Source organism: Lontra canadensis, unplaced genomic scaffold (genome assembly GCF_010015895.1).
Source record: "Lontra canadensis isolate GAN:19392208 unplaced genomic scaffold, GSC_riverotter_1.0 scaffold117, whole genome shotgun sequence".
Classification (NCBI taxonomy): Eukaryota; Metazoa; Chordata; class Mammalia; order Carnivora; family Mustelidae; genus Lontra; species Lontra canadensis.
In genome coordinates this window covers 1,934,792-1,955,510 of record NW_022631111.1, presented here as the reverse complement: position 1 = coordinate 1,955,510, position 20,719 = coordinate 1,934,792, and the positions used below count along the sequence as shown (strand labels likewise).

Below are 20,719 nucleotides of genomic sequence, written 5' to 3'. Positions count from 1 at the left end.
TTGAATGTGCTTGTACAACTTGGTTCAGCCTCTTGAACTTTCTGCAATCTTCCAGGAGAAGAACATTTTCCCAGACACCTGTTAGTTCAAGAATAAGGAGATGAGTGGAACAGACCCAAACCCAAACCTCAACCTGGATTCAGGTTCAGTGATCTCAGGGAAGTCCCTCATGTCATAACTAAAAAGCAACCCCATGAGTGCAAAGTATGTGCTTATTTTTATAAGGCATAGTTTTGGGAATTATTTGTTATAGAACATTAGGATGGCAAAAAAAAAAAAATTAATACACTCACCAGGCTGGTCAACTCAGGAGAATGAGTTAAGGATACTATTTTATACTCTTTCTGTTGAAAATGACAAGAAGTCAATTCATGTCAGTAGGAAAAAGGAAGGTCTGGCTCACATTTCTGAAAAGCTCAGGGATAGATCTGGTGTCTTGTACAGCTGAGCACAGAACCCAGATGATAGTGCAGGTTTTTATGTTTCTTTCTACCTATCCCTTGCCCTTGCTTCTCTTTGAATATTAACTTCATTCTATGCTATGGTAAATAACTTCTTCCATGCTGCTGGGAAATATTGTAGCAAGCAGCTCAAGCTTATAATGTCCCCACAACTAGGGAACCCCAAGGATGGGTGAACCTTCCACCGAGGCCTGGCCAATCAAGGTGCTCCAAGCTCCTGGCCATGGGATTGGCTCCGTCATGACCAGGTAGCCCAAACTATCCTTTCCCTAGAATTTTCATGCTGGGATCTTAAGGAAAAAGTATCCCTCTGATATTCGAGGGTTCTGATGGGCTAATTCCTCAGGAATAGGGGAGCAGAAATACTTCCTTAAAAGAAGGGATGATGGTCCAAGTTCACATGAGCACAAAAGATACACAATTTAAGATTGGAGAAGTGTCTGGGCAACTTCAGCCCGAACCTCTCAAACCTTAAAATCCTAAAAAAAGATTAATTCATTTTTTATTTAAACTCTTTTGTTGACTAATAATAGCTATCATGTATTCATTTTTCTTTTGTGTATTAGGCATTTATTCAATTCTCCCTTATAGAGATTATCTTATTTTATGCACACAAAAAAATCTCAGGCTCAGGGAAGATAAGAAACTTGCTCAAGTTCACGAAGAACGAAAGTGGTCATGCCGTGATTCAAATTAAAATCTATCTGCAAAGCCCATGCTCTTTCCACCCCAGTGTATCACCTGATGAACTAACTGGCAGTGTCCCTTAGAGCCACACTTGGGCAAAACTGTGCTAATCGTCTCCCCAAGCCCCTCCCCACTCCCTCCCCCCAACTTTGCAATCCCCCTCTCTTCTGGCTCCTCTCCTACTTGATGGTGATGTTCTGGGGTTGGTGTGCGATTTCTCGGTGTGGTCACCTTGGTAGCAATCTGAGCTCTAGCTTGTTTATGATCTCCTTCAAAACCTCTAATCCCATGCTTTTATGGCCCCGGTTCTCCAACACAGAGGAACCTAATCAAGTTGTGGCAGGAGAGTCCTCCAGGTCATGTAATCACATTTGTACCTGACAAGACTTTCAGGGTCTTCTAAAGAAGGGCTGCTGGTGGAAGAGACCAGCCCATGGACAGCCACACAGGAGTGGGCAGTCACGTGAGTTTCCTGGGGTTCCTGCAACAAATCCCATTAACTGGGTAACTTAAAACAAGAGATCTTTATTATTCCACAATTCTGCATGCCAGAAATTCAGGTTTAAGTACTGAAGTACTCTTGGAATCACTCTTGTGTGGCGAGAACATTCTGGAGTGACCCACACTTACTTCCATGGTTGACTTCCCACCTAGTGGAGCATGGCCAAGGTAGAGAGCAGCACTTTGCGACTCTGGGCAAGGACCTGTCTGGATGGTGGGGAAGAAAGTCTGGAAGGTTCAGTACTTCTGGGGATCCTGAAGGAGATTCTGTTCTGTGCCCTTCTCTTAGCTTCTTGTGTTGCTGGCAACCCTTGGCATTCTTTGGCTTATGGCTGCTTCATTCCAATCTCTGCCCTCATGTCCACATGGCCTTTTTCTCTGTGCATCTGTGTGTCTCAAATTTCTCCCTGTTCCCTCTTAAAAGGAGACCAGTCATTGGTTTAGGGCCCATCCCACAGCCAGGATGATCTTATCTCGAGATTCTTTTTTCCCCCTAAGGGCAAGAATGTCTTTATTGAAATAAGATACTAGGAAACGTTAAAATGTTAAAAGGCCTAGGGCTCTCCCAGTACCTGGCTACTGTGCCACCATAGCTGGTGGGTCCAAGTGGCTGAGATAGCCCAGGGCCAGCAGCCAGTGTCAAGGGCCTGAGAGGTTACCCCTCCCCCCAAGTGCTATGGTCTGTGCTTGGTATCTCACCCATTTCCCTGGAAAGGCTTTATGGGGCTTTATAGCTCCTAAAAAAGGAAAATATTTACAGTCTAGAATTATGTTCATTCATTACTTAGAAAAAATCATAGCACATAAGAAAAAGCTATTGGTTGACCAATTCCTGGTCTTCCAAGGGTTGAATTGTATCCAAGGCAAGGGGGATTGGTTCTCTGGATGAATACAGACAGGGGATCCCAGGGCACTTCTGTTATCCTGTGGTTTGTGGTCTACATCTTTCAGGACAAAGACGGTGTCTGAATTATCTTTAAATCCTAGGTTCCTGAAAGAGCTTTGCTTAATTTGTGGTCTGTTCTTAGCTTCTCCATGTTCTTTTGAAAGAGATGTCATGTACCATCGCACAAATAAATAAGAGAGGAAACATTCTGATATCTTCCTTGGGAGCTCCCAAGGGCAAGAGGCATTGTCTTGCCTTGACCCAGGCCCCTAGGGCACAGCTCCCCTAAAGCCCACCTCTGCTGGTTATTTTTCCTGGCCCGTCCTCAACAACAGACAACTGTAATTTAATTTTAAACACCTTTAATCATCTGGCTACTTTAAACCACCCCCTCACAACTTCCCAGCCTGGCTCCCATCAAGCCAGCCATTTCTGGGTCCTTCAGTTTCCCCTCTTCTGGCTTTCCTTCTTATCTACACTGGTCAATGACCTGCTGCTCAACCCCATTTTACTGATGAAGAAACTGAAGCTTACAGAGGTGACCTAACTTGCCCCATGTCTGTGTAACTTGGGTAGTGGCTGAGGCAAGTCCCCTAGTGGCCCCTGCTTCCCAGGACTTTGGCTCTTGGAATCACTCTTGTGTGGTGAGAACATTCTGGAGTGACCCACACTTACTTCCATGGTTGACTTCCCACCTAGTGGAGCATGGCCAAGGTAGAGAGCAGCACTTTGCGACTCTGGGCAAGGACCTGTCTGGATGGTGGGGAAGAAAGTCTGGAAGGTGAGGATGCACAGTAGGGAAGGCCTCCGGGCTGCCAGGCATCGTGGGAGGCTCTTTACCCATTTTATCACGCCATTTTCTAGCTGAAGAAAATATGGCTTCCAAGAAGATCCATGATCTAGCACCCGAGAGACCGCAGTGGGATTCACAGGGAAGTTTGTCACCAAAGGCAGACTGGAGGTAAGAAATACCACAGGGGTGCTGGGGATGCCTCACAAGGGAGAGGGTGAGGTCGGGTGCCCTGCCCTGATCACCCCTGCCAATCTTATTTGTTCCCAAATGACAGCTTGTGAACCATTCCTGGGCTGTATGTGCATTTCCTGAGGAGCCATTGGAGTGGGCATGGCCCCAGAAGCCACTGGTGACATGTTGTGAGAACACCATAGCTTGTGGGAAATCTGGGTGGCTCAGTAGGCTTCAGCTTGGGCCATGATGCCAGAGTCCTGGGATTGAGCCCCGTGTCAGGCTCCTTGCTTGGCAGGGAGTCTGCTTCTCCCTCTGCCTGCCGCTCCCCCTGCTTGTGCCTTCTCTCTCTGTCAAATAAATAAAGAAAATCTTAAAAAAAAAAAAAAAAAAAAAAAAAAAAAGCAAGAACACAGCAGCTTGTTACTTTTGGAGAAACCGGTACCACTACTTTATAGTGTGTGTGTTGGGGGGGGGCGGGGCATACTCCCAAACCTGGAAGAACCTCAGAATCACCTGAGATTCTTAAAAAATTATGGCTAAAAAAAGAAAAGAAAAGAAAAAGTATGGCTCATTGGGGGCCCCATTCCAGCCTGGGGGATATGATCTGCTTCCCTGAGCTGCTCCTCAGGGAGACTCGCACAGTAGGTGGGGGACTTCACGGCGCCTTCTGCCAGCCCAGTGGGGCCAGGGTCACCCCTGTCATCGGATGGACAGGGGCATCGCAAAGCTGAGCGGCAGCTGTTGGTCCCAAGAGAGAATGAGACACAAGGGGACGAGCAGGGCCTTCCTGGATAGAGCCCTGGATTCAGATCCCTCACCTGACCTGAACCTTAATCCCCTCATCTGAATAATGGGTCCAGTCATTCCCATCACTGAGCACTGAGGTGTAGCCCCCACTTCAAAGCACTGCGGGGTTAATTCCACCAACCGAAGCGAAGAGCCTGTGTGGGAGGCTCACCCGACAGGTTCTCAGCAAGTGACAGCTGGTAACTGGAGGCCATGCCAGCCATGGGCCGATGGGCCTTTCCGCACCCATGGTGGTTCTCTCCTGTCTCATCCACACCTGCATCTGGAGGAGAACCACAGAATAATCCTAACACAGTCCAGGCGCACTTACCCGCGGATGGCCAGGCTGTACTGTTTTAATCAGAGCTTCTCTGGGCTGAGGCGGGTTCTCCAATCCTGGCCCAAAGCTGGGCAACAACATGGAGACTGAGCACACACCTGCCTGGCTCCGGCCTCCTTTCACGGACGGGCTGTAGTACTGGACAGGCTCTTCTGCCCACACCTCCGCTGGTGTGGCCACAGGGAGCGATCATTCGCTTCTGGGCTGGGTCCTTGACTCGGACGGCCATTGCAAGGGATATCGCCAAGGGACGAGGGTTGGTTGAAAACTGGCGGGAGAAAAATTCCTGACGCAGGGTCATGCACCGAGCACCCCCGCTGGAGTTTCCCATACTGTTTTCTATTTCACGCTGACTGCCGCCCTCCAGGTTAAGCGAGCAGAGGCCTGACCCTGGAGCCAGGTCTGTCTGGATGAGAACCACACCCGGGACTTGTGTAAGGTGCTTTCTTCTTTGATTTACCCCTGAAGCGGCCAAGGACTGATCAAAGGAGAGAAGGCAGGTATGGGTAGAGTTGAGTGGCTCTGGCTCCCTAGTGCCTCCCTTCAGGCTCAGAGATGCCTGGGAGTTCTGTGGCCTTGGCAGGCTGGGTACTGTGGAGCCGGGTGTGGGATGGGGGTTGCGGGGAGAGCAGAACAGAGAGAATGGAAGGACTCCTGTCGCATAGGCCCTCAGTCACCTCAGTGCCCAGGGAAGGCTAACTCCCATGTAAATGACATTGTTGCTCAAGAAGTCACTTCACTCAGGTCGCAGGTCTAGGTTTTGAACCTTGGCCCCAGTGGGAGCACTCCCCCCGGCCCCATCTATACCTGAGCTTCTGGGGTTTGTTTTCCACGCGCAGGCTGGGCTGGCATGGGACCACCACCATTCTCATCACCAGGGATGCCGTCAGGCCCACAGTCTGAATGCCTCTGACTGCGTCTACCTCCTAGCAGCCACCTAGTCCCTTCGTTGACAAATTCTGTACTTTCCAACTTCGTTTTCTATTGGTGCTACCTCACGTGGAAGGTATGCTGCCCTCCCTGGTGTTCTGGCTTCTCCTGTTCCAGCACAGGGCACACCTTTGAGGCTACCTTGTGTGCGACCAGCATCTGAGCCAGGGGGATGAATGCCAGCTCTTAGGTGATACACCAGCTGAGTGGCCTTGAGCAAGTCACCGAAACTCACACCTCCCTGTTCTGCCAGCTGAACTAGGCCTAAGCCCAGGGCATGGGCTTCGGAGGGAACGGACAGCTGTTTGGCTTTAAGGGGCTTCCCCCTTGCCCCCTTTCAGCCTCAGTATCTGGCAAGGAGGGCCTGCCAGCTATCTTTTTTTCTTTCTTACTTTTCAATAACCTACAACTCCCAGGGTCAAGCTCTAGCCTTTCTTCTCTGTAACCTTAACCCCTTGCCTCCTGGGTCCTGATTTCCTGTCTCCCTGCTGAGCACCCACATCCCCACTCGGTTTTACCTGCCCAGCCGCACGTGGGCCTGGGACCCTGCGGATGCCCCGTGGCAGCTGAACATTTCATTCCTGACTGGGGCTTCTCACCTTGCTCCTTCACTCCGGAACCAGGGACGGGAGGGACTTCAGACAAACCTCAAATACCTGTCAACTCCCTGGAGCTTGAGGCCAGCAATGTCCCTGCAGAGGGTTGGCAGTCCCGGCGGCCTGAAATCTCAGCCAGCCCACCCGGTCAGTGTGGCTGGAAGGGGGAGGAAGGAGGACATAGGAAAGGCTGTTTCTGTAATCCTTTTCCTCGCCACCAGGGGCGTGTTGCCTGCCTCGCACCCCGGCGGAGTAGAGGAGGGTGAGCTCCAAGGCTTCCAAACAAAATCTTTAGAAAAAGGAAGTGAGAAAGAGCACTCTGAACAGAGTAAACTGTTTCAAGAACCCAGATTACCAAAGATTTAAAGTAATAAATGCACTTTTAATAGGTCTATGGATAAAAACTACTCAGCACAGGTCAGGAACCCAGGGCAGCCCCTACTTCTGTTGGAGCCATGCCCTGCATGGTCTTTGGGTCCGAGGTTAACAGGCTATTTGCATTATTTCATGTGATCCACAGTATTAGAAAAACAAGGCATTAGATCAGTTTTGATGAAATGCACTGCTGGCAGCTGAATCCGGTCCATTATATTCCATATTTTTTCTTTAGTTCTTCTACTTTGTTGATGTAAGCTTTCATGGCGTCTTCCTTGGAAGTCCCTGGAAGCAATCAACAGGATCATCTGTCAGAGAGGCAGCATGGTAGAAGAGCAGCAGCCTGAAAGCCCTAGACAGCCCCAGTTTCATGCTCAGAGGCTCAGTTTCTCGCCTGGAAAGTGGGGTTTCTCTTACCTGCACCTCACAGGCAGTGGCCAGGATTCTCCTTGAAATACTGAACGAGCTCGGCCCATAGAACTGCTCCCTGAAGCACTGAACCCCTAATGTGTGTGCAGCTGTCCTGAGGCCCGTCATTGGCCTGCTGGCCATGTAGGAAAGGCTGGACGCTCCAGACACATCAGAAAGCCTGTCCATGGGGAGCCACAGTGACCCTCCTGGCCCTGCTTCCTTGGACTCTCACGGTTGGCTCTGCCCTATCAGGCGTCTCTCTGTGGGGCTCTTCTCTGGTGGAGCTGCTACATTGGCAGGGAGAAAGCAAAGCCAGGCACCCTCTTCTCCCCAGAAAGGAGCTGTGGGAAAAGTTTTGAGAACTCTGAGCAAAAGCGGCTGGGCTGTGGAGGGGAACGAGGCAGCTCTCTGCCTTCATGCTGCCATCCAAAGGACACAGACCATACCCCTCAGAGACAGTGAACCCCGGGTTCCTGGACACTGTGCTAAGGGAGAGACGCTGGGAATCAGGGTATTTTCTGAAACACTGCAGAGTGCCTGGGCACTGGTATACGAATGGCCAGGGACAACGGGCAGTCAGCCGGGCATTCCTGCTCCTGTTCTTGCAAATCCTAGGAGTGTATTTCTTGTATGCTGGCCTTTCCTGAATCCGAGGGTTTTTCACTCGCAGGAAGACAGAGGGCTTATTCAGAAGCTAGCTAGGCGAGAACACAAAAGCTGGAGGGCCCTTCAGTGCCAACTTGTGGGTCTTGCTGCTGCAGGTGGCACGTGATGAAGTCGGAGCTGGGATACTTCCTGCCTGCTGTTGCTTATCATAGAAAAGCTCCATTCACGGGGCCTACGATGTGCCAGCAGCTTGCCACGCATTAGCTCATTCCTTTCCTTTATGTGCCTTTCTGGCTGGAAGGGGGCTGGGGAGGGCTGCTTGGGCTAGGGGATTGCTACCTGCCCTCTCGAGGAAGAGGAGGGTGCGGGCAGGAAACGACTCCTTCTTGTGAAGGTGTGGGCCATGAAACCACTCCAGGCCAAATATTCACACCCCCTGCCCCTAGTCTGGTCTCCAGCCCCTCTTCTCCAGAAGACACCACTGCTCAGAGACAGTGCTCTTGGAGAAGGCATACATGGTATTAGGAGAGAAAGTAGGTGGCCCAGTTTTTTTCCATTTTGGCCAGGCCAGGCTGATTTCAAGCATGTGCCTCACCCACTCTGTTTTCTCGCCTCACCCCTTTCACTCCATAATGAACAGTATTTTGTTACTGGGCTTCACAGACTAGGGACACTGATTATGAACAATTACCTTTCAGCTGATTCCAGGCATCCCACTTGGCCTTGCCTTTGAGATCCAACAGCCCAGGCCGTTCTAAAAGAGGGGAAGGAAAGACATTAGATCTGCTTCAAGTTCTAATGGAGAACGTCATTGACTCTCTTATCCTGAACTCATCGTTAATTTCCCTGGTTCCTTCCAGGGTCTGCTATGGAGTTAAATGGGTCTAGCATAGTGAGTTCTGCCTTCAGAAACCCAGATGTACAGAAATCCAAACTTTTTTTTTAAGATTTTATTTTATTTTTTATTTATTTGACAGAGAGAGAGAGAGAGAGAGAGAGAGGAGGGAGAGGGAGAAGCAGGTTCCCCGCTGAGCAGGGAGCCCAATGTGGGGCTCAACCCCAGGATCCTGAGATCATGACCTGAGCCAAAGACAGAAGCTTAACTGGCTGGGCCACCCAGGCACCCCCAGAAATCCAAACTTAAGATCTAGAGAAAACAGGAAGAAAATTGTTCTCATTACTGTGCAGTTTTCTTAAAAGTTAAATAACTCCAAAATTCCTCCTTTTAAAAACCATACTTAGAGGGTTTTTTGTTTTTTTGTTTTGTTTTTTTTTTTTAAAAACAAGCACTACATCCATTCATATGGCTTAACATTCAAATGCTGTCAAGGAGAATACTATAGTTTCCCTCCTACCCCTGGTCTCAGTCACACAATTTCTCTCCTTCATGTTATTATTGCTATTGGTTTTCTGGGCTCCTCTTTCTGTGAACAGTCTGTTTATATCCTTGCCCCATTTTTCTACCAAGTTGTTGGTCTAATTCTTGTTAATCTGTGGGTTTTTTCCCCCCAAAAGCAAAGCATTCTTTAAGTCAGACCATGATTTTGTACTTCCAGACCTGTCATCAGCTGCACTTGAGAAACATACTGGCTGCTTCCCTGCTGACCTATTTTACTGCTACACTGAGAACAAAGGCAAGAGGAGCAATCGTGGTGTCCATGCCCTGGACCACTGTGCCTGAGACACCTCAAGTCTCCTCAGAGGCTTTCAGAGCGGCATTCCCGGAAATGCCGGAAAGGGCGCCTGCGGAGTCGTCACCTAGGAAGAACGAGCACATTCCCGAAGCCCTTTTTGTGATGATGGACATGTACATTTGCACTAACTCAGGGCCACTGGCCACTTCTGGCCCTTGAGATGTGGCTTGTGTGATGGAGGGCTGAGCTCTGGATTTTAACTATTTTCAATTTAAAACTCAATGTGGCTAATAGTGACGATCTGTGGGACAGTGCAGCCCTAGAATGAACGGACGCCTCCCTACTCAGGAAGCGACAGATTCCCAAGCCAGTCTACATACTCATGTAAAAGCAGGGCAGAGACCAGGGTCTGGAAAAATCCTGTTTGGCAGAAAAGCATGTCAGTCCCTATGGTCACCCCCACTTCATCTTTCCTTTCCTGCCCTGTGAGGATATAAAGTTTATAAATCCAGCGCAGAACTCACCTTTGCCCCAAGACTTCTCTCAGCTAAGCCCTTCCTGGGAACTTTGATTTGGCACTGCGCTGGGCACCATTTCCTGCTTCCAGATGGCTGGCAGCCACCTACCTGCTCCACTGCCCACCCCAAGCGCAATGGAATTGGCCATGCTCATCCTCCTGAACAGAGGAGGGGGTGACCTCTTTCTGTGTGGCCATGGACACTGCTTCTGAGTCCCTGCCTAGATTGCATTGTGCTGTTGCCTCAGTACCCATCCAAGTTTCAGGGACTCAGGGGCAGAATAAAACCTGTCCAAAGCCGGAAAGACTGTATCCAGAATATGGTAATCTAAACTCCTACCTCAAAGCTATACCAAGATTTTCTTCAACAGGGAAGAAACGGTTAGCAGGAACCGTTGTCAGCAAAAATGCTTCTGACCGGCCACAGGAAGCTAGCTGCTTCTCTGCCCCTGCTATCAGGCCTGGCCTGGCTGCCAAGGGCTCTGACTTTGATTCTGCTGGTCTGGGTGGAAGTAGTATGATTCAACAAAGCTACTACTGAGCTGAGAGCTTGGACTAAGTCTCTTCCAGGCTGGGGTGTCTGCTTCCAAAGATGGAAAATGTTAGTGATAACCAGTAAAGTCCTTCCAAAAACTAGGATTTGAATTCTGCTACCCAAGCTACCAAGAACAGTGCAGGGTCTGTGAGCCCCATTCAGGGGCATGATCTTAGCCTGGTGGGGGTGGGACCGCCAGGAGCTATTACCATGTTCCATCTGAAGAGTAAGGCTTTGGGTGGTTTTGAGTGTGCAGTTCCCATAGATTAAGAGTTCCAGCAGCCATCAAGGCTTCTGAGCCTGCCTTGATGAGTAGGGGCCTTCCCAAGTTCATCTCAGCATACCTGTGCTTTTTCTTTTTTTTTTTTCCTAAAGATTTAACTTATTTATTTGACAGAGAGATAGAAAGACCCAGAGAACATAAGCGAGGGGAATGTCAGAGGGAGAGAGAGAAGCAGCAGGGAGCCTGAGATGGGACTTGATCCCAGGACCGTCCTGGGATCATGACCTGAGCTGAAGGCAGATGCTTAATTGACTGAGTGACCCAGGAGCCCCATACCTGTGTTTACGTCACCCACAGTTACTTGCTTGTAGTGGCCATAGATGAACAACATCTCATCATCTGCTGGCTTGGTCTTCAGGTGCTTAACGTCCTCCGCAGCTTTGTCAAACTCAGCCTAAACACGAGGGAGAGAAGAGGCCTAAATAGAGCTCAGTAATGGGGAGACACAGGTTGGAAAGGCAGCACTCCTGGGATGCCTGGGAGGGAAAGCAGTTTGTTTTCTCAGCTCCCCAACAGGGCAGCCAGAAAAATTCAGCAAAACAAGGAGAGGAAGCACAGGCGTTCACTGGTTCGATGGACAGCTACATACTGGACCCATCTCCATACCAGGTACCAGGTGCTGGAAACACAGCGGTGAAGGAGGCATGCTGAGAGTGCCTGCAGTAGGCATACAAGTCACCAAAAAAGCGTGGTCAACAGCCTGACCATCCCTGGGTCAGGCCGGCGTCCCAGTAGAGCCCCGACTTGTGGCTAGAGCCAGCGCGTTTGAAACAGGTGAGAGGGAGACGGTTTGAGTGCGGAGGTGTGGGCAGTGGTGTTTGCTGGACCCTCCACCCCCACCCGCCCTCTGGGACTGGGCATTCAGCACCGACTCTATTTCAGTGTTCTGACTGGAGAGAGGTGAGAGGAGTCATAGGTCATCCCACTCAGCTCAGTCTCCGCAAAGCGGCTACATTCGAAGGAGGGAAATGGCCTCTGGGTCACCCAAGCCCTCCTCTTCCCGAACGTTGGACACTCAGCCCCTATGTCCCCTGATCTCTAAGTTGTCAGCAACGGCTTCCTCGCTTCCCCATTCTGCATGGCGTCCCTACTCCTGTCCTGACCTTCCGGATGGGGAGCTCGGTCTCTTCTTCTTCCATCCAAGAAACCCTCTACCTGCCATCTTTCTACCTAGGACCCTAGCCTCTGCCCCCCGTTCCCGCTTCATCGCGAAGTACACGCCACGGACAACTTTCTAGCAGTTGCGGGTGGGTAACAGTGTCCAAACCCTGTAAGTTCCGCTCACAAGGCTCTGTGCAAAGAGTCAGAGCTGGGCACGAGTCCAGGAGGCACAGCGGGGCCGGAAAGGGAAAGACCCTTCGGAGTTCTGGCTGGGAGATACCCCCCTCCCCCAGCCTGCAGCCTCGCCATACCTCTGCAGCGAGAAGAAGTACGCTTTATACCTGAGACATGCTGGCGGCGTTTCGAGAAAACCCGCGAGCCCGCGGAAGCGGCGAAGAGCAGGAAACAGTTGCACACGACTTGACCCACAGCGCCTTTAGAGGCGCAGCCGCAGGCGGCTCCAACCCCGGCCAGGCCGGCGACGGGCAGCCAATCAAAAGCCAGCTCTAAGCTGCGGGGCGTGTCCAGCCGCTACAGCGCCGCCAAACCCGCCCGAACCCACGTGGGTTTCCTCGCACACGCGCACTGAGGGACCGAAGGGGACGCCGGGTACAGGTGGGGCCCGCGGAAGACCGGCGTGCATGTGGGTTTCAGGGCTCGGCGGCTGTGGGGAGTGGACTGCAGGGGTAGAGGGGACGGGGCGGCGGCTAAAGAGTAGAGACTTCTAAATTTGTTTTCGTCTTGTGTCTGGAGTGAGGAACCCGGAAGTTGCGCCTCTGTGCAAGTAACTTCTCAGGCGTGGGGAGGACGAGTGGGCTCCGCCCGTCACGGGGGTCTAGAGAAGACCTTGCAGGTCCGGTCGGTGGACAGCCGCGAGGTGGTGGGGTGCTGGACTGGTTCCCGGAAAAGCGAAGCCGAGGCCTCTTCCCTGAGCTTTTGGCCCGTTCTGTGACCTAGTAATCTTAAGTTTGCAGTCCTACACTGCGCATTTTATTGTGGTACATTTCCTCCACCTGGTGCATGAAAGGCAATGCCAGTACCTTATTTGTCTTTAACAAACTTGCCCTGGACCCGGTTCCCAGCAAATGTTTGTTAAGTGAATGACTCTTCATTCATAAATGTTTACTGAACTCTTAGCTACCTAACTTGGACTAGTTTAGACATTGATACAGCAGAGTAGGAAACAGATAAATTCCTGCATTCCTGCTACTTATATTGGGGATAATAGTTAATAAAATGAGTAGAAAATTTGTTAGGGGGTTAGGGAGTTGGAAGTTTACAGTTTTACATGGGAGGGGGAGGGTAACGACTGAGAAAGGCCCTCAGTGAGAGGAAGGAGCATTCCAGGCAGAAAACAAGTGTAAAGCTGTGAGCAGAGAGTGGAGGGAAAGAGTAGAAAGAGATGAGACTGGAGAGTTACAGAAGTGTCAAACTGGCTAGATGATGCAGAGCTTGGCCTTTATAGGAACTATAGGGATTGGGACTTTTATTTTGAGATGGGAAACCAGAGGCTTTTATGCAGAGGATGATGAGATCAAGGGGGAAGCACACCTGCAGAGTTGTAGAGGCTGATGCTCTTGGTGGGAACACAAAGGAGCAGCACAGGTGACGGGCAGAATTTAAAGTTGATGAAAATTTTCTGGTGGTTCCAAAGCTGGGTTTAAGTGAGGTTGATTTGTTGCTTGCTTGTTTGGAATATACTCCACTTTCCCAAAAAACAAACAGACAACAAAAACAAAAAAACAATTTTCTACATGGTAGTTCTGTGAGCAAGTGAGTCCACAAAAGTTGCTTGATGGAACTGAAGTATTTAACTGGTAAGGATTGTGGGTCCCATGGAGCATGGTGCTAAGTGGTTTTCCTTGCTACAGGGCCCACTCTGGGCCAGGTTTTGAAATAACTGAAGACATACTCTTCAGCCTGTGTCCTGCTTTCTTTCCTCATTCCTCGGGGACCAATTTTTTGTGATTTCCACTTACGAAAATGCTGCCTTAAGGCCTCCATTTATTGTTTCCTAGGCAATTGGCACTTAGCTTTTAAATAAAGAGATAACAAGCCAGCATCTGAGATTTAATTTTTTATAGTAAATTTTAGAGATTATTTGGGGGTCAATAAATTGTATGAATTTTTTATTCCATATTTCGATAGCATTGGAAAGGTAATTGCTCTTCATATCGCCAGAAAATGCAGCTGTTTTTCAGCTATTTTTTCAGCTTTTTTTTTTAATGATTTTCTTTATTTATTTGACAGACAGAGATCGTAATTGGCAGAGAGGCAGGCAGAGAGAGAGGAGGAAGCAGGCTCCCTGCTGAGCAGAGAGCTGGATGCAGATGCGGGGCTTGATCCCAGGACCCTGAGATCATGACCCAAGCGGAAGGTGGAGACTTTAACCCACTGAGCCAACCGGGCGCCCCTCGCAGCTGTGACTCTTAACCGGCCCCTCCCATCTGCCATTCTCTTGTTCTTTTGGGTGTTTATATTCAGAGGAATTGTAGCAAGCTGGGTGTGAGAGAAGTGTGTGTGTGTGTGTGTGTGTGTGTGTGTGTGTGATCTATGTGTGTATGATTTGCTCCTTTCCCAAGTACTGTTTCTGTCTGGCTGACATGGCAGGGTGGTGGTTTGGGCTGAGGTGAGACTTAGAGACCAGGGCTTGGGAGCAGGGGAGCAGGGACACTTGGGGGAAGTGTCCTACGCTGGAAGGTGAGAAGACTTCTTTTTTTTAAAGATTTTATGTATTTGACAGCACAACCAAGGGGGAGCAGCAGGCAGAGGGAGAGGGGGAAGCAGACACTCCTCTGAGCAAGGAGCCCAATGTGGGGCTCATCCCAGGACCCTGAGATCATGACCTGAGCCAAGAGCAGATGCTTAACCCACTGGGCCACCCAGGCACCCTGAGAGAAGACTTCCTGAAGACTTACTTAAACATAAGTAAAGATAAACGCTGCTGAGACGACTCCTGTATCCCGTTTGGAAATACGATTATGGACAGGAGTAAGGAAGCACCTTAGGAAGATATCTTGATAACTACAGTTGGTTACTCTAGTTCTTACTCAACCTCATTAGAAGTATAAACTCTTCTAAATCTGTTTTCATTTTGCCTGTTTCCCTGGCTTCTTGTTGCACATGACAGACCCTTGGTAAAATGCTTTGAAACTAGGTTGTTAGGTGACCCGAGCCGAAGGCAGCCTCTTAATGACTGAGCCACCCAGGCGCCCTGGCAATGCCATTTCAAAAACTTTATTTTTGACATGATGCACTAAAAAATGACAACAACAACAAGAAAAAACAAAACAACCCGGCACCCTAATTTTTATTTTGAGGCAATTGTAGGTTCACATGAAGTTTTTAAGAATACATAGATCTCTTATACCCTTTTCACATTTCTCCCAGTGGTAACATCTTGCAAAACTATAATACGTACCATAATCAGTATCTTAACATTGAAATATTTAAGATAAAGAAACTTTCCATCATCAAGAAGCCCTTATATTATCCTATGCTAAGGAAATCTGTGTGATTTTAAAAGGTTAAAGCTTTTGCAGGTGCCAGGGTGGCTCAGTTGGTTAGACGACTGTTTTTGGCTCAGGTCATGAACCCAGAGTCCCCGGATTGAGTCCCGCATCGCATCGGGCTCCCAGCTTCATGGGGAGTCTGCTTATCCCTCTGACTTTCTCCCCTCTCATGCTCTCTCTCACTTTCTCTCTCAAAAAAATAAATAAAATCTTAAAAAAAAAAGATAGTATTTTAAAAAGTATTTTAAAAAAAGCTATTGTGACTTTATTACTGATTACATAAATTTGGCCATTATAATGTCCAAGCAATAAACATCATCACTTTGATTATAGTAGAGGTAGTATTGTGATAGATTGTTTAATGGGGGGAAAGCTTTTCATTATTGAATATGATGTTAGCTATTGGTTTGTCGTATATGGTCTTTACTGTCTGCTCTCTTCATTGAGAGTTTTTGTTTTAAACATGTTGAATTTTGTTAAATGCTTTTTCAACATCTATCAAGATGATCGTTATTTTTATCCTTCAGTTTGTTAATTGGTTTATCACATTGATTTGTGGATGTTAAACTATAGTTGGATGCCTGGAATAAATCCCACTTGATTGTGGCGTCTGGTCTTTTAATGAATTGTTGAATTCGGTTTGTTAGTATTTTGTTTGGGATTTTTGCATGTGTGTTCATCAGGGATATTGGCCTGTAATTTTCTTTTTTGGTGGTATCTGTCTGGTTTTAGTATCAGGGTGATGCTGACTTTGTAATATGATTTTGGAAATATTCTGTCCTTTCAGTTTTTCAGAATAATTTGAGAAGGATGGGTACTAACTCTTTAAATGTTTGGTAGCATTCATCTCTGAAGCCATCTGTCCCTGGACTTTTGTTTTTGGGGAGTTTTAAAATTATGGTTTGGGCGCCTGGGTGGCTCAGTTGGTTAAGCGACTGCCTTCAGCTCAGGTCATGATCCTAGAGTCCTGGGATCGAGTCCCACATCAGGCTCCCAGCTCTATGGGGAGTCTGCTTTTCCCTCTGACCTCCCCTCTCGTGCTCTCTCACTCTGTCTCTCTCTCAAATAAATAAATAAAATTTTAAAAATACGGTTTAATTTCATTACTTGTAATCAGTCTATTCACATTTTTTTAAAGATTTTTATATATTTATTTGACAGAGAGAGAGAGATCACAAGTAGATAGAGAGGCAGGCAGAGAGAGAGGGGAAGCAGGCTCCCTGCTGAGCAGAAAGCCTGATGTGGGGCCCATCCCAGGACCCTGAGATCATGACCTGAGCTGAAGGCAGAGGCTTAACCCACTGAGCCACCCAGGTGCCCCTGTCTATTCACATTTTCTATTTCTTCATGATTCAGTCTTGGAAGGTTGTGTGTTTCTAGGAATTTATCCATTTCTTCTAGGTTTTCCAGTTTGTTCAAAGTATTCTCTTTGATCCTTTGTATTTCTGTGGTGTCAATTTTAAGACTTCTTTCATTTCTGAATTTATTTGGATCCTCTCTGTTTTTGTTTTGTTTAGTTTTTGATGAGTTAGTCTAGCTAAAAGTTTGATTTTATCTTTTCAAAGAGCCAGCTTTTAGTATTGTTGATCTTTTGTTTTCTTATTGCTATTTGTTTTTGCTCTGATCTTTATTAGGTACTACTAAATTTGGGCTTTGTTTGTTCTTTTTCTAGTTCCTTTAGGTTTAAAGTTAGACCATTCACTTGTGATTTTTCTTGTTTCTGGAGATAGGCCTGTATTGCTGTGAATTCCCTTTTAGAACTTCTTTGCTGCCTTCCATAGATTTTGGAAAGTTATGTTTCCATTTTCATGTGTTTCAGATATTTTTTTATTTCCTTTTGATTTCTTTGACCCATTAGTTTAGTCTGCACGTATTTGTGTTTTTTCCAGTTTTCTTCCTGTGATTGATTTCTAGTTTCATACTGTTGTGGTCAGGAAAAGTTCTTGATATGATTTTAGTCTTGAATTTTGGAGACTTGTTTTTTGGGCCAACATGTGATCTGTCCTAGAGAATGTTTCATATATACTTGAAGAGAATGTGTATTCTGCATTTGGATAAAAATGTTTTATATATATCTATTTAGTCCATCTGGCCTAATGTGTTGTTTAAGGCCAGTGTTTCCTTATTAATTTTTCTCTCTGGATGATATATTCATTAGTGTAAGTGGGATATTAAAGTCTCCTACTATTATGGTATTATCGTAAATTTTCCCCTTTATGTCTGTTAATATTTGCTTTATATGTTTAGGGACTCCTGTGTTGGGTGCATAAATACTTATGAATGTTATATCCTCCTGTTGGATTGACCCCTTCATCATTATGTAATATTCCTCTTTGTCTTTTGTTACAGTCTTTGTTTTAAGTTCTTTTGTCTGATACATGTATTGCTACTCCAGCTTTCTTTTCATTTCCATTTGCATGGAATATCTTATTCTACTTTTTCATTTTCATTCTGTGTGTCTTTAGAATCAAAGTGAGTTTTTTGTAGGTCACATATAGATAGGTCTCGTTGTTGTTTTTTTTAACCCAGTCACCCTGTCTTGATTGGTGATTTTAATCCATTTACATTTAAAGTAATGGTTGATACCTATGTACTAATTGCTATTTTTGTTGTTTTTTGGTTGTTTTTGACGTTCTTCTCTGTGCCTTTCTTTTTCTCTTGATCTCTTCCCTTGCGGTTTGATGGTTTCCTTTAGTGTTACATTTGGTTTCCTTTCTCTTTATTTTTTGTGTGTATCTGTTGTAGGTTTTTGGTGTGTTGTTACTCTGAGGTTCATGTTTGAGATATGTTTGTTTTAACCTGATAGTCCTTACGCTTGAGTGCATTCTATAAGTTTGTTCCTTTTTATTGCCAAGTAATATTCTATTATATGGATGAACTAGTTTAATAATCATCTGCTGAAGGGCATATGTATTGTTTCCATTTTTGGCCATTACCAATAAAGCTGCCACTAGTCACTTATGTACAGATTTTTGTGTGAACATATTTTCATTTTTCTGAGATAAATGTCCAGGAGTGCAATTCTGGGCCATATTGCCACTTCGTGTTTGGTTTTGTAAGAAGCTGCCATTGTGGCTACACCATTTTACATCCTTAACTAGCAACAAATGAGAGATCCAGTTTTCCCACATCCTTGCCAGACTTTGGTGTTATCATTCTTTTTTATTTTAGGTATTTTGATAGATTTGTAGCAGTATCTCATTGAGATTTTAATTTTCATTTCCTAATGGCTAATGGTGTTGAACATCTTTTCATGTGCATATTTGCCATCTGTGTATCTCTTCTGTGAAATGTCTCTTTGTGTCTTTGTACATGTTTTATTTTTATTTTTTAAGATTTAGACACGGCAAGAGAGGGAACACAAGCAGGGGGAGTGGTAGAGGGAGACCAGGCTACCCACTAAGCAGGGAGCCCAATGTGGGGCCCTATCGCAGGTCCCTGGGATCATGACCCGAGCTGAAGGCAGATCCCCAATGACTGAGCCACCCAGGCACCCCTTTTTGTACGTGTTTTAATTGTGTTTTTCCAGTGTTGAGTTTTGAGAGTTCTTTATGTATTCTGGGTACTAGTCCTTTGTTGGGTATGTGGTTGGCAAATATTTTCTCACTGTTTTTAGCTTATCTTTTCATCCTTTTCCAGAGTCTTTCATAGAGCATAAGTTTTTTTATTTTGACTGAAATCCAACTTACCCATTTTTCCTTTTATGGATTGGACTTCTGGCATCTAATAACTCCTTGCCTAATTCTATATCCTGAAGATTTTCCATTTTTTTTATTTTCTATTTTTTTAAAGTTTTATAGTTTTGTATTTAATAAATGCAAATAATACTAATAACATAAATTTTGTATATAGTGTAAGATTTGGGTTGAGGTTCTTTTTTTTCAAGTTTTTATTTAAATTCCAGCTGACATACAATGTGATACTAGTTCCAGATGTAGAATTTAGTGATTGATCACTTACATACAACACCTAGTGCTCATCACAGCAAATGCACCCCTTAACCTATCCCTCTCACCCACCTGAGTTTCCTTTCTTTTTTTTTTTCTCCTGCTGTTTAATTGCTTCAGCACCATGTTGAAAAAATATCTTTCCTCTATTGAACTGCTTTTCACCTTTATCAGTAATTTGTTGGGCATATTTATGTGGTCTTCTATTGGGTTTTCTCTCTGTTCTAGTGATAAATGCATCTATTCCTCCATTAATATCACAGAGTTGATTACTAGAGCTATGTATTAGATCTTAAAATTGGATAAACAGATTCCTCCAACTTTATTCCTCTTTTTCAAAATTGTGCTAGCTATTCTAGTTCATTTTTCCATATAAATTTTGTAATAATGTCTATGTCTACAAAAAAAAACTATGATTTTGATAGGAATTTGATTAAATTTGTATATCAGTGTGGGGAGAATGGATATATTTACTCTTGGGTCTTCTGATATATGAACTCCATATGTTTAAGCTTTTATTTTGATCTTCTTTAATCTATTTGATCAGTAGTTTGTAGTTTTTAGCATATAAGTCTTGTACATATTCTGTTAGATTTATGCTAATTTGTTTTTGAGTGATTGCAAATGATATAGTATTTTTAATTGTGTGCATGTGTTCATTGCTAGTATATAGAAATACACTTGGTTTTTATATGCTTTTCTTGCATCTGTGACTTTCCTGAGCTTACTTATTCTAAAATTTTTTTTTCTTGTAGATTCCTATGGATTTTCTCTATAGACAGTCATGTCATCTGCAAATACGTACAGTTTTATTTCCAATTTATGTGTCTTTTATTTCCTTTTTTTTTTTTTTTTTTTTTTTGGTCTTCTTGCACTGGCTAGAACTTCCAGGATTGTGCAGAATAAGAGTGATGAGAGAGAATGAAAGTGATTAGGTAGATATCCTTGCCTTGTTCCTCATCTTAAGGAGAAGGCATTTAGTCTTTCACCATCAAATATAATGTTAGCTGTGGATTTTTTGTAGATATGCTTCATAAATTTGAGATAGTCTCCCTCTATTCCTATTTTTCTGAGAGTTCGTATCATGACTGGATGTAGACATTTGTCGTATGCTTTGTTTGTTTGTTTGTTTGTTTGTTGCATTGATTGATGTGATTATGTGATTTTTCTTCTTTAGCTTTTTATTTTGGCAGATTACACTGATTACTTTTCAAATATTATACTAGCTTTGCTTCCTTGGAAGAAACCCCAGTTGGTCATGACATATCATTCTTTGTATGTATTGCTGAATTCTGTTTGCTAATATTTTAAGGATGTTTATATATGTATCCATAAGGCATATAGGTCTATAGTCTTGGAAGATTCTGTCCCACTTAACAAGCCTGGCCAGATCCTGACTTGAATGCCCTTCACGGCAACGTGGGGGTACCAATCACTATAGCTGAAACTGGAGACAGATTGCATACCACCTTTTCTAATTGAAGACTCATTATGGGGAAAACTACCCATAGGGTACACTTGACATAATGAGCCATGTAGTCTTCCTGGAGGCCCCCCCCCAAGTAATTAAGATTAGTTTTGGAGTGATTGCCACTGTTGGCCTGCTTGTTGGTTACCCAGAGCTTGCTCACGGTGTTTTTAAAA

General features: G+C 45.6%; 2 protein-coding genes across 4 annotated transcripts in view; one reads left to right on the top strand and one right to left on the bottom strand.

Annotated features, from left to right (window-relative positions):
- Positions 1–6,515: 6,515 nt before the first annotated feature.
- On the bottom strand, positions 6,516–12,053 carry DBI (diazepam binding inhibitor, acyl-CoA binding protein). The gene is made up of 4 exons (XM_032840879.1): positions 11,958–12,053; positions 10,792–10,909; positions 8,238–8,300; positions 6,516–6,814 (listed from the first exon to the last, which is right to left on the bottom strand). Exons 1-4 carry the CDS (start codon positions 11,964–11,966, stop codon positions 6,741–6,743), a joined length of 264 nt encoding a protein of 87 aa, XP_032696770.1. The 5' UTR covers positions 11,967–12,053; the 3' UTR covers positions 6,516–6,740.
- An 82-nt stretch (positions 12,054–12,135) lies between these two features.
- The window catches only part of CUNH2orf76 (chromosome unknown C2orf76 homolog), a 54,093-nt gene continuing 45,509 nt past the window's right edge, over positions 12,136–20,719 (top strand). For 2 of the 3 annotated variants that reach the window (XM_032840878.1, XM_032840874.1), the window contains exon 1: positions 12,136–12,231. The gene's annotated coding sequence lies outside the window, so the exon portion shown is untranslated. Of the gene's footprint in view, positions 12,232–12,306; positions 12,331–20,719 lie in introns of those variants that run through there. The other variant, XM_032840877.1, reaches the window with a different exon arrangement.